The sequence below is a fragment of the Amblyraja radiata genome, chromosome 3 (assembly GCF_010909765.2).
Source record: "Amblyraja radiata isolate CabotCenter1 chromosome 3, sAmbRad1.1.pri, whole genome shotgun sequence".
Taxonomy (NCBI): Eukaryota; Metazoa; Chordata; class Chondrichthyes; order Rajiformes; family Rajidae; genus Amblyraja; species Amblyraja radiata.
In genome coordinates this window covers 66,401,226-66,416,634 of record NC_045958.1, presented here as the reverse complement: position 1 = coordinate 66,416,634, position 15,409 = coordinate 66,401,226, and the positions used below count along the sequence as shown (strand labels likewise).

The 15,409-nt window shown below is 42.8% G+C and overlaps 1 protein-coding gene across 2 annotated transcripts in view; it reads right to left on the bottom strand.

The window, feature by feature from the left end:
* The window catches only part of uhrf2 (ubiquitin like with PHD and ring finger domains 2), a 112,252-nt gene that overhangs the window by 32,726 nt on the left and 64,117 nt on the right, over window positions 1-15,409 (bottom strand). For both annotated transcript variants that reach the window (XM_033017962.1, XM_033017963.1), the window contains one exon: window positions 10,109-10,327. In XM_033017962.1, the coding sequence (XP_032873853.1) occupies window positions 10,109-10,327 (219 nt within the window). The remainder of the gene's footprint in view (window positions 1-10,108; window positions 10,328-15,409) is intronic.

Here is a 15,409-nt window from a genome sequence, read left to right as displayed (position 1 = left end):
CCAATTTAGGAAGAGCCCCTCACCTAAAATATGAACTGGTTCTCTTTCTGCAAATGTTACCTAGCTTCCAGAGTACTTCCAGCGTTTTCCATTTTTGTTTTATATCTTATCCAACATGCAGAGGTCTAGACTGTTGGGCAAGTCCCATCATCTTTACATTAGCAGCTCATTGCACAGGCGCAGTAGCTTAATACAATGACAATTCCATGCATTGGGTCATTTTGACAACCTATGGTCGGCACTCGCTTTGTTCTAACCCCCCCCCCCCCCTACTGAAAACGTACTCGCATCGCCATCTTTCCCTGCTCGGACAAAGGGTCCAAAACTTTAACAAAGCTTTTCACTGTACCTCGTGACAATACTACACTTGACAATAAACTAAACTACACGGCTTCTCTTTCCACAGGTGCTGCCCGATTTGCTGAGCATTTCCAGCATTTCCAGGTTATCAGCATCTGCAGTCTTTTCCTTTTGATTTGTTGACAAGTGAATCATCCACTCCATGGCTTGTAATCACAATTACAATTAATATTTCATTGGGCGGTAAAGGAATTACAAAATCAAAGTAAATCTAAAGAACAGGTCCAGCAGCAATAGTGAACACCATTAGGTGGAACCCTCATCAACTAGAATATTGTGGCTGGAACATCTATTCTCCACCACTGGTAACTTTAGAGAGGCCCTTAGCTTAGATCACTTTAAAAACAGGCAGTGAATGATCTTCGTGTTCAAAAGGGAACTGCAGATGCTGGAATATCGAAGGTACACAAAATTGCTGGAGGAACTCAGCGGGTGCAGCAGCATCTATGGAGCGAAGGAAATAGGCGACGTTTCGGGCCGAAACCCTTCTTCAGACTGATGGGGGGTGGGGAAAGAAAGAAGGAAAAAGGGGAAGAGGAGGAGCCCGAGGGCGGGCGGATGGGAGGGTGGGAGGAGACAGCTAGAGGGTGAAGGAAGGGGAGGGGACAGCACAGGCTAGCCAAATTGGGGGAATTCAATGTTGATGCCATAGGGGCGCAAGGACCCCAGACGGAATATGAGGTGCTGTTCCTCCAATTTCCGCTGTTGCTCACTCTGGCAATGGAGGAGACCCAGGACAGAGAGGTCGGATTGGGAATGGGAGGGGGAGTTGAAGTGCTGAGCCACCGGGAGGTCATGTAGGTTAAGGCGGACCGAGCTCCTCCTCTTCCCCTTTTTCCTTCTTTCTTTCCCCACCCCCCATCAGTCTGAAGAAGGGTTTCGGCCCGAAACGTCGCCTATTTCCTTCGCTCCATAGATGCTGCTGCACCCGCTGAGTTCCTCCAGCAATTTTGTGTACCAGTGAATGATCTTCTTTGTGGACTTTCACCTTCTCTGTTCTTACGCACTTCCTTGCATTACTCAAGCACTCTCACCTTCTATCTGATCCTTTTCCTTAATAAAACAGCCAAAGAAACTCAGTAGGTCAGGTAGCATTTGTGGAAAGAAATGTACAGTCGACATTTCGGGTCAAGACCCTTCCGAAACACAGATGCTGCTTGGCCTGCTGAGTTCTTCAGCAGTTTGTTTTATCACTCCAGATTCTGACATTTGCGTTCTCTTGTGATGGTCTATGTATTCCCTCCACACCGCTGCTCTTCACTGCATCTTGAAACCAGTTTGTCCACATCTACTCCCATCCAGCCTGAAAGATCAACAGAGTTTCTTGCTGCACAGATTCACAACGCATTTTCAGCACTGTCCATTTGCAGCCAATGAGGCGACTGTTTACAAGATCACCAGTTCCAGCAGAAGTGCATCAATTGTAGCTTCTGCTCCGCTCCTGTAACATCATGAACTTCGGATTCGGACACAAACTCTTGAACCCAAACACAATCAATTTTAATCGGCCATCTGAAACATATTCCAATACCAGGCACAGCAGCGTTCTGAATAACCATAACAGAAGAGCTAACTTAGTGTTCAAGAGTTATTCATGTGAATACCCACCAAGTTCTCATTTCTGTAATATGAGTGCTATGATGACTCTATCTGTTGTGCTGCTGCTGCAAGTAAGAATTTCATAGCTCTGTTTCATATGAACTGTTCACCTGTACATCTATCTATACATGATTAAAATTCTGATCTTGTTATCTTCCGGTTTGCACGGTCATTCTATTTGCGCAAAAACAGTACGCGACAGCGCTACGATTTTTCGCCAGCTTACTCACCGTTCTCCTCTGCTGCGATTGCACCACGTTTCGTTGCGATCGGTGGTCTAATGTAAAATTCAGCGCGGTTTAAAAATTGCGCCTGCGCAGATCGATCTACTCTCCTACCAGTGGGAGCCGCGAAGATTGGTCTTTTCTCATGTCACTCCACAGGACGGTCCGCCCCTTCCTGCGCCATCGCGTCTTTACTGGAGCTGACGGAGGCTCTGGATGGCCGGCGGAGGTCTCCAACCAGGCACAATTTTCGGAGGGAGATGTTGCCAAACGGAAAACGGAGACTCTGATCCTAGCGGAGAACGTCCAGCGACCGCTGAGTCCACATCGTCCACTGTGAGTTCTCCAGACCCTTCCCCTCTGGTCCCCCTCGCTGGCTCCTGCCCCCCTCCCCTGTGATACTCCCCCATAACCCCGTCTTTTCTCCGTGCTCTCTCCCCACCCCCTTCCCCCGCCACCACACCCCCCTCTCTCACTCCACAACGCTTGCTTCCCCCCTCCCTCACAACCCCCCCGCCGTCCCACCCCCTCCCCGCCTCCAGACCCCCCTCCTCCTCCCCACAAACCCCTCCCCCCACATCACCCTCTCCCCCCCCCTACACTCCCCCGCCACCACACCCCCCTCTCTCACTCCACAACGCTTTCTTCCCCCCTCCCTCACAACCCCCCCGCCGCCCCACCCCCTCCCCCGCCGCCCCACCCCCTCCCCCGCCTCCAGACCCCCCTCCTCCTCCCCACAAACCCCCCTCCCCCCACATCACCCTCTCCCCCCCCCCCCCTACACTCCCCCGCCAACACACCCCCTCTCCCCTCCTCCCACACATGAAGAGGGGGAGGGAGTTCTGTCGGATATGGGGAAATGAGCCGCGCCTGCGCAGTTAGGGGCTATGGGTGTGGTGGAATATTGCGTTGGGGGAACGGGAACGGGTTGCGTCGGGGCACCAGGCCTCCCATGTGACTGGAAACCAACGTCTAGTATGATGATAAAATACTCCAGTCTCAAGACAAAAACCCTTCAATTTTGACCTGAACCGTTAACTGTTTCTCTTTCCACAGAAGGTGCTTCACCCGAATGTGTGTTTCCAGCCTTTTCTCTTTATTTCCCTGATTTCCAGCAACTGCAGCTTATTTCTTTGATTTCCATTCTCTTAAAATAATCTCTTTCACTGTATTATACCTTCAAGCTTATTTAAAATATATATTTCACATTTATAAAATCAAATAATGTGAAAGATTAGGAAATAATAAAGGGACCTTCCACACTTACCAATGGGAATGGTTTTGTTGGGCTGATTGTGATAAAACAAGCAAAATCATTGCGAGTGACCTCACATGCAAACTGAAGGAATAGCACCTCATATTCCGCTTGGTTTGTTTACAACAAAAAGTAACAATGATTGAATTCTCTAATTTGCAGTAAGACCCCCCCCCCCCCCCCCCGGTGCAGATATATTTCTCCCACTATCGCCACACCCCTCCCCCCAATCCATCCTGCTCAGTTCGAGTTTCACTGTACCTTAACTGGTACACGTGACAATAAACTGGCCTTTGAACCTTTGAATCTCCTTCATAAGCACATCTCCCATTTCCAAAGTCCCCCATTTCCCTTTTACTCCCTTACATTCCCCTCCCCACTGTCCCCTCCACCATATCCCTCCCTCTGGCTTTACATTTCATTCCTTCTCTTCTTTCCTAATTTGAAACTCTTTTGTCTCCTTTTCACCTCTAGTCTTTGACAATTTTTCCACCCATCTGCCAATCAAACCACCCTCACCTGTATCCACCTATCACTTTCCAGGCATTACCCCACACCCTCATTCCTTTGCAGACCCCCCCCCCCCCACCCCCCCACCCAAAATACTCTAATCAATATGAAAATGGGCCCTGATGCTAAACATAGTCTTCTGCTTTCCTCCACAAATGCTACCTGACCCGCTGAGTTCGTCCAGCATTTGTTTGTTTTTTAATTCACCAATCATTATGTTCGGCACTGACCCAGAAAAGATAAACCCTTTTTAAATTAAAGATCAGTAAAATGCCCTCTTTTTAAGTTGCAAATAGCTTAATGGTGTGAAAATGCTTGTTCTGACAATCCAGAGTAATGAATGGACTATACAAAGCACTTGACTTAATATAACTGATTGAGTAGCCTCGCAAAATTAATCTAAAAGCCTTATGTTTTTGGAGCGGACAGGCATGGTGAATTACAAATTATGTTTCAGAAAGAAACATTCTCATCCTACAGCCAGAGATTCTAGCAATTGCTGCCTTCCCATCTAAAGGGGGAGCACAAAACCAAACAGAACAATATCTCTCAAAGTGAAGTACATCACTGTAAATCATTAAGGCAAAACTCACTTGGCCCCGAGTACTGAAGGGTGCAGGTTAAAACATATAACACTATTTTTGGAATAGAAGATATACCAGTTGTCCATGTTTTATGTCATTAGTAGGCTTTTAACCTAAAACTGTTGGGAGAAAAGTAAACTACACTAATAATGTATTATATTCAGAGGAGTTACATTGCCACAATTCCTTTGAAAGAAAGCCTGCGTCCTAAATAAATAGTGTCAATGTGCGGTCTAAACTAATTTAAAATGGCCATGTTAATTTAAACCTCTTTGATTACTTTGTCTTTTTCCCAAAACCTTCTTTAACTTCATCAGAACAATGTACGAAAGGCCGAGATCATAAAAAGGAATAAGAACATAGTATCTAAATACTTGCACCATTTTTGGATAGATTTTGAAAAGCAATTCTAATTTGTTTTCATGAATTCAACACCGTATACTGCTTGCGTTTCAAGGCCAATTGCCTCTCCCCTCCTATACAGTAATACTGCTTTCCATTCAGCTTGGCAAAACACTCAGATCTTTCTACTTGACAAGGCCGATCAAATTGGCAGTTGCCACGGCTACAGTAGGAAAAAAACCACCAAATAGCCTTGAGGTAAAAATAAAATTTAAAAAACGTCTCTCCGTGGACTTTACATTTTAGCCCACGCTTCCTGACTGAAAAGGCAACGTTACAGGTATGTGGCAAATGAAAATTTACAATGCAGCTAAAATCCAAATTACCCAATACCTTTTGGCATGGTTTGAATAAAGATTCAGTTATTTGGCCTACTCTCCCTAAGCACACAAGGCCATGTACGTGCCATACTGAATTATGACATTTCTTCCAATTGACCTGGCATGGAACATTTACACAGAATGGAATCTATTCACAAAGGCATCTTAATGCCATTGTGGGGTAAAGTAAGCTTGGCATCCAGTGTGCATTCCTTTATTCAATATTAAGTAATTTGGTTACCTCAAATTAAATATTATGATTTTGAAGGGAAGATATCAATTTTAGTTTATAAATGCTAAAATGAATTGAAATCAGTGGCACCGTGAAAAAATACATGCTGGTTACAAAAATAAAGACCAAGGCCAATTTATGTTGAGGATGAAATTTTTGATTTGAATAACCATCATCAAGCTTCCTCACTATAAATGGTGCATACCCGTTAGCATTAAAATTCCCACCCGCGGCTTTGAAAACCTGCTGCAAAACATACTTCTGATCAGTCTAGCATGACGCTTCCATTTGCATTAGGCTATAGAAAATAAAACTAAAACCACAGTACATTGATACGTCAGATACAACCCCGGGTCCTAAAAATAGACCAACAGGGATTACCTGTAATTGAAAATACAGCTGCTGAAAATCTGAAATAAAAACATTAAATGTTGAAAACTTCATCAGACACTTCAATCCAAAACATTAAAAATATTTCTCCTCTCGCAGATGTGGCCTGATCTGGTGAGTACTTCCAGCATTTTCAGGACTTATTCAGAGTTTGCTTGAAATCAGATGATCTCATCACTAGCCAAAAAATATGTCCTTGCAACATTACCAAGTGTTACTTCTGATTTACATATCACTTCCATGCTGTTTATTGGATTGGTTGCCATGTTTTTTAATATCCTGCATATCAAGACCATACTTTGTTCCCATGTTACACAAAGCAAATAGAAGCAGTGGAGAAATTATTAAAAAAGAGTTACAAACTTGATACCAGAACTGCATGTTCATGACAAATAAGAAAGTTGTGATTTGCTTTTCTATAATATGTAGTGAATGAATAAAGACATTTACATTTTGGAGGTGTTTGATTATGCAAGATGGTGAAAATCTGTTTCCAGTTATGCACAAGACTAAAATTAGCAACCAAATCTACAAAGACTCATCAATAAATTAGAATTCTAGAAACATGTATTTACTTGACGATAGGTGAAAATATGGAACATGCTATCACAGGTACAGAAGTACCTGCATTTGCAATTACTAGCTCATATACTGGTATTTCATGTAAAAATATATATTTTTAAGGCAGTAACTGTATGCATGAGGAGAAATCGGGCCCAAGTACAGTGAATTGAATACTTTTCCATATTTGTTGATGGTTTCAATTATTTACAAGGAGTGATTCATCTTGATGCTGAAACGTTTCTTGGCAACTTATTGGCGTGTACAGAACTCATTCCTTCCACACGTGTGAGATCTATTTTGATCTCTTCCTGGCATCAAACAGGACTGGGCAATTGTCCAGTGACAGACCAATTCAAGGTAAACATCCAAACAAGGGTTCTAAAAGAAAGAGGTGGAAAATGATGAACAGGAAGATGAAAGGCAAGTGGAGGAGGAGTAGATGGGACATTTTGATGGTCCCAGCATAGATGGGACATCTTGGTCGGCATGGGCAAAATAAGGAAAAAGAGGAGGTGACAGCTGCAGAAGATATGATCAGCAATCTCACATTAATTGCCAAGTTACATAATTTGCCTAGTGCTGCAATTCTACTCGTCACCAGGTCAACTATCAACCAGTATAAACTGTACTCTGCGGTTCCCATTGCTATAGTTCCTGCACCACTACCATCTCCCAGTATTCCATTACTCTGGTTTCTCCATCATCACTCCTTTGATAATAATGTCTTCCTTTGAGGTGCTCCCCAGAATTCTGTTTGAAAGACTGCAGAACCATGCAAACATGTTTCCAATATTCTGCTCTCACCTGTGTATTCTTCCCAGAATCACTGCAGGGCTTTCTTGGTTGTCACCTGGACACTCATCAGCCTTTATGTTCAAAGACATACAGTGGGCATATGGAATGTGCTGCCAGAGGAGGTAGTTGGGACAGGTACTACAACACCATTTAAAATAATTTTTTACAGGGATATGCATCAAACGCAGGCAGGTGGGACCAGCGTAGCTAGGACATCTTGGTCGGCATGGTCAAGTTGGGCTGAAGGACCTGTTTCCATGCTGGATAGTTCTATGACTATTCGCGGCATCCAGTCGCCTGCTGATGGATCGGCTCCTTGCCATCCAATGCATCTTTCTGTGCACCCCCAGGAATTAAAACAAATGCCCTTTCACCATCTCTCTTCGCTAAGTTTATGGCCCCAAACACACTTTTGTGAGAAACAGCAATTCTAGTTGCCTTTCTTTAAAATGAGCATGCTGCATTTACTGCCAACGATGTGGTCTGGTCCACACCAAGGAGGCCAAATCCAAAATGAGTAACTTCTTTAAGAAGCATCTCTGCTCAATCCATAACATGAACCCAAGCTCTCCATGGTCCTTTGAGCTTTTTGTTTTGTTGTCACTCTATTTCCTTAGCCCCCTGTAGTGTACCAAGTGATGGGAAACAATACATCATATTTCAATTATGCATTTTACAGGGTTCTAGGCTCAATATTAAATGCAACTACAAGAGTTCCCCAAGTTACGAATGACCTGACTTAAGGAATCCGACTTTATGCAAATTCTCCCATACATTTTCAAAGCTGTTTTCAAGCTAGTGATATCTATATTACTAAGTCTGATCTTGACCGCTTTTGGCTCGCTGTGCTGTGATTTCCGAGAGAACGCCGTCACCCACGGCCATCATTTTTGGCCACCTCGCTCAGAGCCCCCCTCCACCTGCCTGGACTGCAGGATTTTTTCCCATTGATGAAAAATCAGAGAGAAATTAATGTTTTAAAAAATGTTGCCATTCTCTCTGCTGGTGGGAGGGGGAGGGACTATAAAACCTGGAAGTGGTGTGCCTCACTCAGTCTCTGCAAGATGGAGGAAGCGAGAGGTTCACATCTCTCTGAGCTCTGAATAACACTGAACAAATGTCTACTCAACTGTGAGTGCCCTTAATGTGGTTTGAAAATGAAAATATGGTTGGTTTGAAGTAAAAAGGCAGTGCAAATGGTTGTTTGGGGGGTTTGGGGTTGAAGTACAAAGGCAGTGCAAATGGTTGTTTGGGGGGTTTGGGGTTGATGTAAAAAGGCAGTGCAGATGGTTGTTTGGCTAAACTTGACAACTTCCTGTTTGCACTACATTGATTTTAGATTATCCTGAATTTTGTGGCCTTGCACCCTGCTTGAAGTGGTATTAAACTGCACTTGAATTTTGTGGCCTTGCACCCTGCTTGGAATGGTAGGAAAATGGATTTGAATTTGGTGGCCTTGCACTCTGCTTGAAATGGAATTTCAAGGAATAGACGCGAGTCAACTGCCAGCCCACCAGCCGTGAGTGAGCTGCCAGCACATCAGGCTTGAGGGACTGAGCTGCCACCCCAAGAATCCATTTGGCCCACAATGTCCATACTAGCCCTCTGGAGACCAGTAGTCCCTGCAGCCAACAACACCCATACCAGCACTCCAGAAAGCCCCCCCCCCCCCCACTGGCCACCAATATTGGAATTGGTGGAGAGGTGGAATATTGCGTTGGGGGACTAGCCCTCCCGTGTGAACATGGGACCCAACGGGTCCCACTTAGTCTAGTAATAATTCAATGTTGCAAGGCATTAGTTAATGAATGGGTACAGTATGTATATTCCCCTTGTATAATTATGGGCAGTGTTAAGGTTATTATACAATGAAAAGAAAAAAAATAGCAGATGTACACCAATACGATGTGGGTATCTACAGAAACTGACATTTCTGAAGTGCAGAAATCGTCTTACAGATAGTGAACGAAACACTTACGCAACCCAGGGACTGACTGTTATTTAGATCATGAGTAATACTACCAATTCCCCTCCCACCCCTAAAAAGAAATTGCTTGCAAGACATTTTCAGCTCCATTGCACTCAATTCTTTCATCCGAGTTGCCACCTGACCTGCCTATTATTTTTGTATTTAAAATATCTAGCACCCATAGAATTTTTTCCCCCGTCATTGTGATTAAAAAGCAGTACTAGTTTTTGTAAGCAGTCAAATGTCACATAACAACAGTTTTCACAGTGAATAGTAATCATCACTTTTTAAAACAGAATCTTTAATTATCCTTGTACTTGACATGTACAGCCTGGTTCTATTGGGTTAGTACTAATCTCACCAAGTTAAAGTTGATTATTTTTAGTTTTCACCAGTTTACCCAATTCTTCTCAGAAAATTTCTCTACATCTTTCAAAAAATAAAAAAGTTTTTTTATTTTTTTTAATTTTCATGTTTCAATGTAATTGGATTCCACCTCATACATGTTCCGTACATGCGGAAGCAGATAGTTGAATTTGCAATAAACAATGGTTTGTTGCCCACATCTACCGAAATCAAATGCACTTTCTAACAGTTAGATTTTTTTAAATAATCTTTACACTTGGGCATGTTATAGCTGTTCCTGCTTGGTCAACAATGTCACAGAATTAGGGTGATTTTTGATTTTTAATACGATGCAATTTTTCTTTCTCAAAGTAAACAAAAGTGTGATCACAAAAACAGAGAAGCAATCTCTATTGTCTCACTCTTGTGACGTAAATGCTTTATTGTACTCACATAGACGATATCCTCGATGTCATTTTGCAGATTATAACACCAGCGTATTGCATCCACACTGACTGCACATGTAAACATTCTGCAATACATGCCGTTGAATGCTTACCCCATAAGAATTTTAACAAAGATTTCTTTATTTGTCCTTGATATCTCCTTCAGATCAGTAACTTCTGCATCAAACCAGAAACCACGTTCCTCTGGTAACTCTAAGTTGTAATTTACCATCACAGTTTGTCCTATTCGCAGCTCACCCCACTTCAAAATAGTCCTTGCTCTTGGCCGAACATTTTCTGGATACATATCCACTATTCCATTTTCTGGATAACTGGAAAGAAGAAAGAAAAAGTAAAATTAACCAGAATACCAAATTAGCAAAATAAAACGACTAAGCAATGATTGTTTTCTTCCTCAGAATACAAATGTCGTTGACAAAATGTATGCTTCGGTTAAATTTACCCGTGGTTTATTGAACCTGGAGCAGTGCCACATTATATCTCGATATTAGAATAGTGTTAACCAATACATCTGAAGACAGAAGACATGAAATAACAAACAAATGAATCAGAAAACACTAGTTTATTTACAATTCACCTGCAATCTTGAAAGTGAATATATTTCAAAGGCACATATTGACTGGTGAATGTTAATCTGTGCATACCTTTAATCTTCCAAATCTGTTATCACACCAACATATCCAGAAGTACAATGCCCTCCATAATGTTTGGGACAGAGACCCGTCAATCCCCAAACACCTGTCCGACAGATCAGAAACTCTCTTCAGGAGTCAGGTGTTTAAGTTCAAGTTCACATTTATTGCCACATGCACCAATTAAGGTACAGTGGAATTTGATTTACCATGCAGCCATACAAACAAAAGAGCACAAAACACAATAGAATATAACATGAACATCCGCCACAGTGGAATTGACATTCTTCACTGTGGTGGAAGCCAATAACTTTGTCAGTCCTCCTCCTTTGTTCAACCGTAGCAGTAGCTGCTACGGATGACCCGATGTACAGGCCCTCTCATCAGGATGCTCGAAACTCCGATGTCGGGACGGACGGACACTCCGTGGCTTGGAGGGCCCAAATCGGCCGCATCCTACCGGAGACCGGGGGTTCATGATGTTATAGGCCGCAGGCTGGCGGTTGGAGCTCTTAAAGTCCACACGGCTAGAAGTTCCGCAGACCGCGGCTTCAGTATGTTATAGGCCGCAGGCCGGCAGTCGGAGCACTTCTTCTAGCGACCCCCGGCAAAGGATCGCCCGGCTCCGCGATGGAGAGTCTGCGCTGCGCCCGCTGCTGAAGCTCTAGACCAGACTCCGGGAAAGGTGGATTTGTCAATGACCACTGTCCGTAGAAGACTTCATGAACAGAAATACAGAGGCTACACTGCAAGATGCAAACCACTGGTTAGCCGTAAAAATAGGATGGCCAGGTTACAGTTTGCCAAGAAGTACTTAAAAGAGCAACCACAGTTCTGGAAAAAAAGGTTTTGTGGACAGATGAGACGAAGATTAACATATAAGAATGATGGCAAGAGCAAAATATGGAGGAGAGAAGGAACTGCCCAAGATCCAAAGCATATCACCTCATCGGTGAAACACGTTGGTGGGGGTGTTATGGCTGGGCATATATGGCTGCTGAAGGTACTGGCTCACTTATCTTCATTGATGATACAACTGCTGATGGTAGTAGCATAATGAATTCTGAATCCTATCTGCTCAAGTTCAAACAAATGCCTCAAAACTCATTGGCCGGTGGTTCATTCTACAGCAAGACAATGATCCCATACAGACTGCTAAAGCAACAAAGGAGTTTTTCAAAGCTAAAAAATTGTCAATTCTTGAGTGACCAAGTCAATCACCCGATCTGAACCCAATCGAGCATGCCTTTTATATGCTGAAGGGAAAACTGAAGGGGACTAGCCCCCAAAACAAGCATAAGCTAAAGATGGCTGCAATACAGGCCTGGCAGAGCATCACCAGAGAAGACACCCAGCAACTGGTGATGTCCATGAATCGCAGACTTCAAGCAGCCATTGCATGCAAAGGATGTGCAACAAAATACTGAACATGACTACATTCATTTACATGACATTGCTGTGTCCCAAACATTATTGTGTCCTGAAATGGGGGGACTATGTATAAACACTGCTGTAATTTCTACATAGTGAAACCAAAATATATAAAAATGGCCTATATTAAAATCTGACAATGTGCACTTTAACCACGTGTGATTTTTTTTCTATTACAAATCTTAAATTGTGGAGTACAGAGGCAAATAAATAAATCATGGGTCTTTGTCCCAAACATTATGGAGGGCACTGTATATCTTCAGGCTAACAGGCAAAAGATACCTGTGTGATACAGAATGCCAAGCCACATCAATCTCTTATAGCTATGCCATTTCAGTGTCACATGGAACAAACTCTTAACTACACATGATGGCTTAGATACCCACAGCTCCAAGGGCAAAGGAACCATGCGTGACTGCAGATGTAGGAATTCATAGCGAATAGAAAAGAGTTCTGCTCGAAGAGCTCAGCGAGTCAGCCAGGATCTGCAGAGGGAAAAGGACAGTCGACGTTTCAGCCTGGGACCATTCACCTGGATGGGTTCCTCCGGCTGCTATCCAAGGATAAATGATCTTTGTGTTAAGAGTTCTCACCTCAATGAAAACAACTTTCCAAATGTGGAAATGTAAGACAACTTTAACAACAAGAACTTTCATCTGATCAAATATGATGAATTATTAGCATTTTAAGACTATATGTACACCAGAGAACATGAAACAGAGCTCACACCATTTCTTGCAACAAATTAGCCTTGGGGAAGCTATTTTCTCCAAATCTGATTTGATGGCAAACTCCTTGGGACTAAGACAAAAGCAAGAATACTAACACACATCAACAATGAATCCAGAAATAGCTCACTTGGCTTTTTCTTTGCATTCATTTAAAAACATGGTTGAGTAAAACTACCTTCCCCTCAGATTATCTTAGACCCTCAACTTCTTCTGTCTGATGAAATTTAATGTTTAACGAGAATGTTAATACAAACTTAATGGATGCATCTTTTAAAACATAAAATAATAATGGACAAAATAGCATTGCTTAGTTTTCAAATAGATAAATATTCAAACACTGGGCTGGGGGCGGTACAGTTGCATAGTGGTAGAGCTACTGCCTTACAGCGCCAGAGACCCAGGTTCAATCCTGACAATTCCGTGACTACAGGTGCTTTCTATACGGAGTTGTACGTTTTCCCTGTGACCTGCATGGGTTTTCTCTGAGACCTTTGTTTTCCTCTCACACTCCAAAGAGGTACAGATTTGTAGGTATAAATGTAAAAATTGTCCCTACTCTGTGTAGGGTAATGTTAATGTGCGGGGATCGCTGGTCGGTACGGACTCAGTGTGCCGAAGGGCCTGTTTCCGTGCTGTATCTCTAAACTAAACCAAAACTAAACATGTTAAGTGACTTTAGACTTTAGAGATGCAGTACGGAAACAGGCCCTTCGGCCCACAGAGTCTGAGATGACCAGTGATCACCCCGCACACTAACGCTATCCTACAGTCTGGGGGCAATTTTTTTTACAACTTACCAAAGCCAATTAACCTACGAACCTGTACCTCCATGAAGTGTGGGAGGAAACCAGAGCACCCGGAAAAAACCCACGTGGTCAAGGAAGAACATACCAATTCCGTGAGGACAGCATCCGATGTCAGGATCGAATCTGGGTCTCTGGCGCTGTAAGGCAGTAGCTCTACCACTATGCAACTGTACCGCCCCCAGCCCAGTGTTTGAATATTTATCTATTTGAACACAGATGAGGTTGTGCGCTCTCAGGCTGGGAAATAAATATTTTGACTGCAAACCTAAAAAAATTGTTAAAAGTTACCAGCTTATCAAATGCATCCAGACACCTTGGTGAAGACTGCCCTGTTCTTTTCATTCACCCAGCCAATGAAAGTGCATTACACCACCGATACCTGACCCCAATGACAGGGCAGTGTGTAATGACTCTTTTAGAGCGGATCACATTAGCACTCTCATTCCTGGGGGCACATCTTGATTTCTAGCTGTGTTACCAGTGCACAGATTAGCCAATTAAAAGGGAGAAATAAATTGCAAATCATTGATCACATTTTTCCAAAGCTCCCCAAATTCAGGAATTATGCCTTCAAATTAGGAAATTGTTAATGCTACTGTTATTCAACAAAGGTGGGAGAGTGAGGGCACGTCTGCCCATTTAACATTAATTACAGATCTATCATATGTGAATGCTTGAACAACAATCTCTGATTGCTCAATGCTTGAGCAACAATTAATTTGTCAAAAAGTTATAAGAAATTTAAATAGAAAAATTCTACATGCACAAAGATGGGGCTTCTTAATTAATCCAATTACTACCGCACTTGATATGCTAAAATCACTGTAATTGCTTTTTATCTAATTTAAAGTCAGCAGGAGATCATTGTTAAGTTTAGTTCATAACACTGTAAAGTCAGTTTAGATGTGTAGTAACAATATAGAGCCTGCAGCAGGGATCCTTCTTGCCAGTACTCGCTATCATTACAGCTCACTCAATGTCAGACTCTAACAATACTGTGCCCTGGAGAAGGGAATGGACATGACTTGGGTCAGGAAATGCAAGGATGATGAGACATCGAGATCCAACACCACACCCAGCTCTCCATCCAGGTGTACCGTACTGGCGGGCACAGGCCTGCCGTTTTGTAATATAATGGACGCAGGTGTGTTGTGATGCAAGACCGAGATGCATTGCTGGTGGGCACAGGTCTGGAAAATGGGCCAGGAGTATCAGAGGTGTGGCGCATGTGGAGCATCGAGAGGAGGGGAGGCAGCACAATCAAATAGAAAATCATCTGCTTCATGACTTAATATACCCTGTTTACATACAATTAGCCACAAAAAGCTGTGCACCGCTTGCTCAGGTGTCCTATCATCCCCTTGTAGCAGAATTCACTCCCATGTGCAGGAGTCTCCGCTATAATGCGCACTTCCATAACATGAATTGGAGTTAATGCGAGTGATGAATCAGGAAACAATATTTGCATTATGCAGAACAAATTGGTTCTGCATAAACACACATAAACAAAACACACATAAACAAAACACAATTTCGATTGCGAATTAGAGAACCACTTAAAAGTTTAATTTTGTTACTACGTGTATAAACTAAAAATAGTAATGGTTGTATGTTACATTGTTTAATGCAGTATCATTGTACGTGTCAATAGAACAATTGCTTGTCAATTTCCATGATACCATTTAGCAGGAAAAACACCGTCTTGAATTAAAACAGAGCCGGGGACAAAAAAAACTATTTTTATTCCCGCAGTAAACAGACAGCATGAAGAACACAACTGCTACCTCAACATG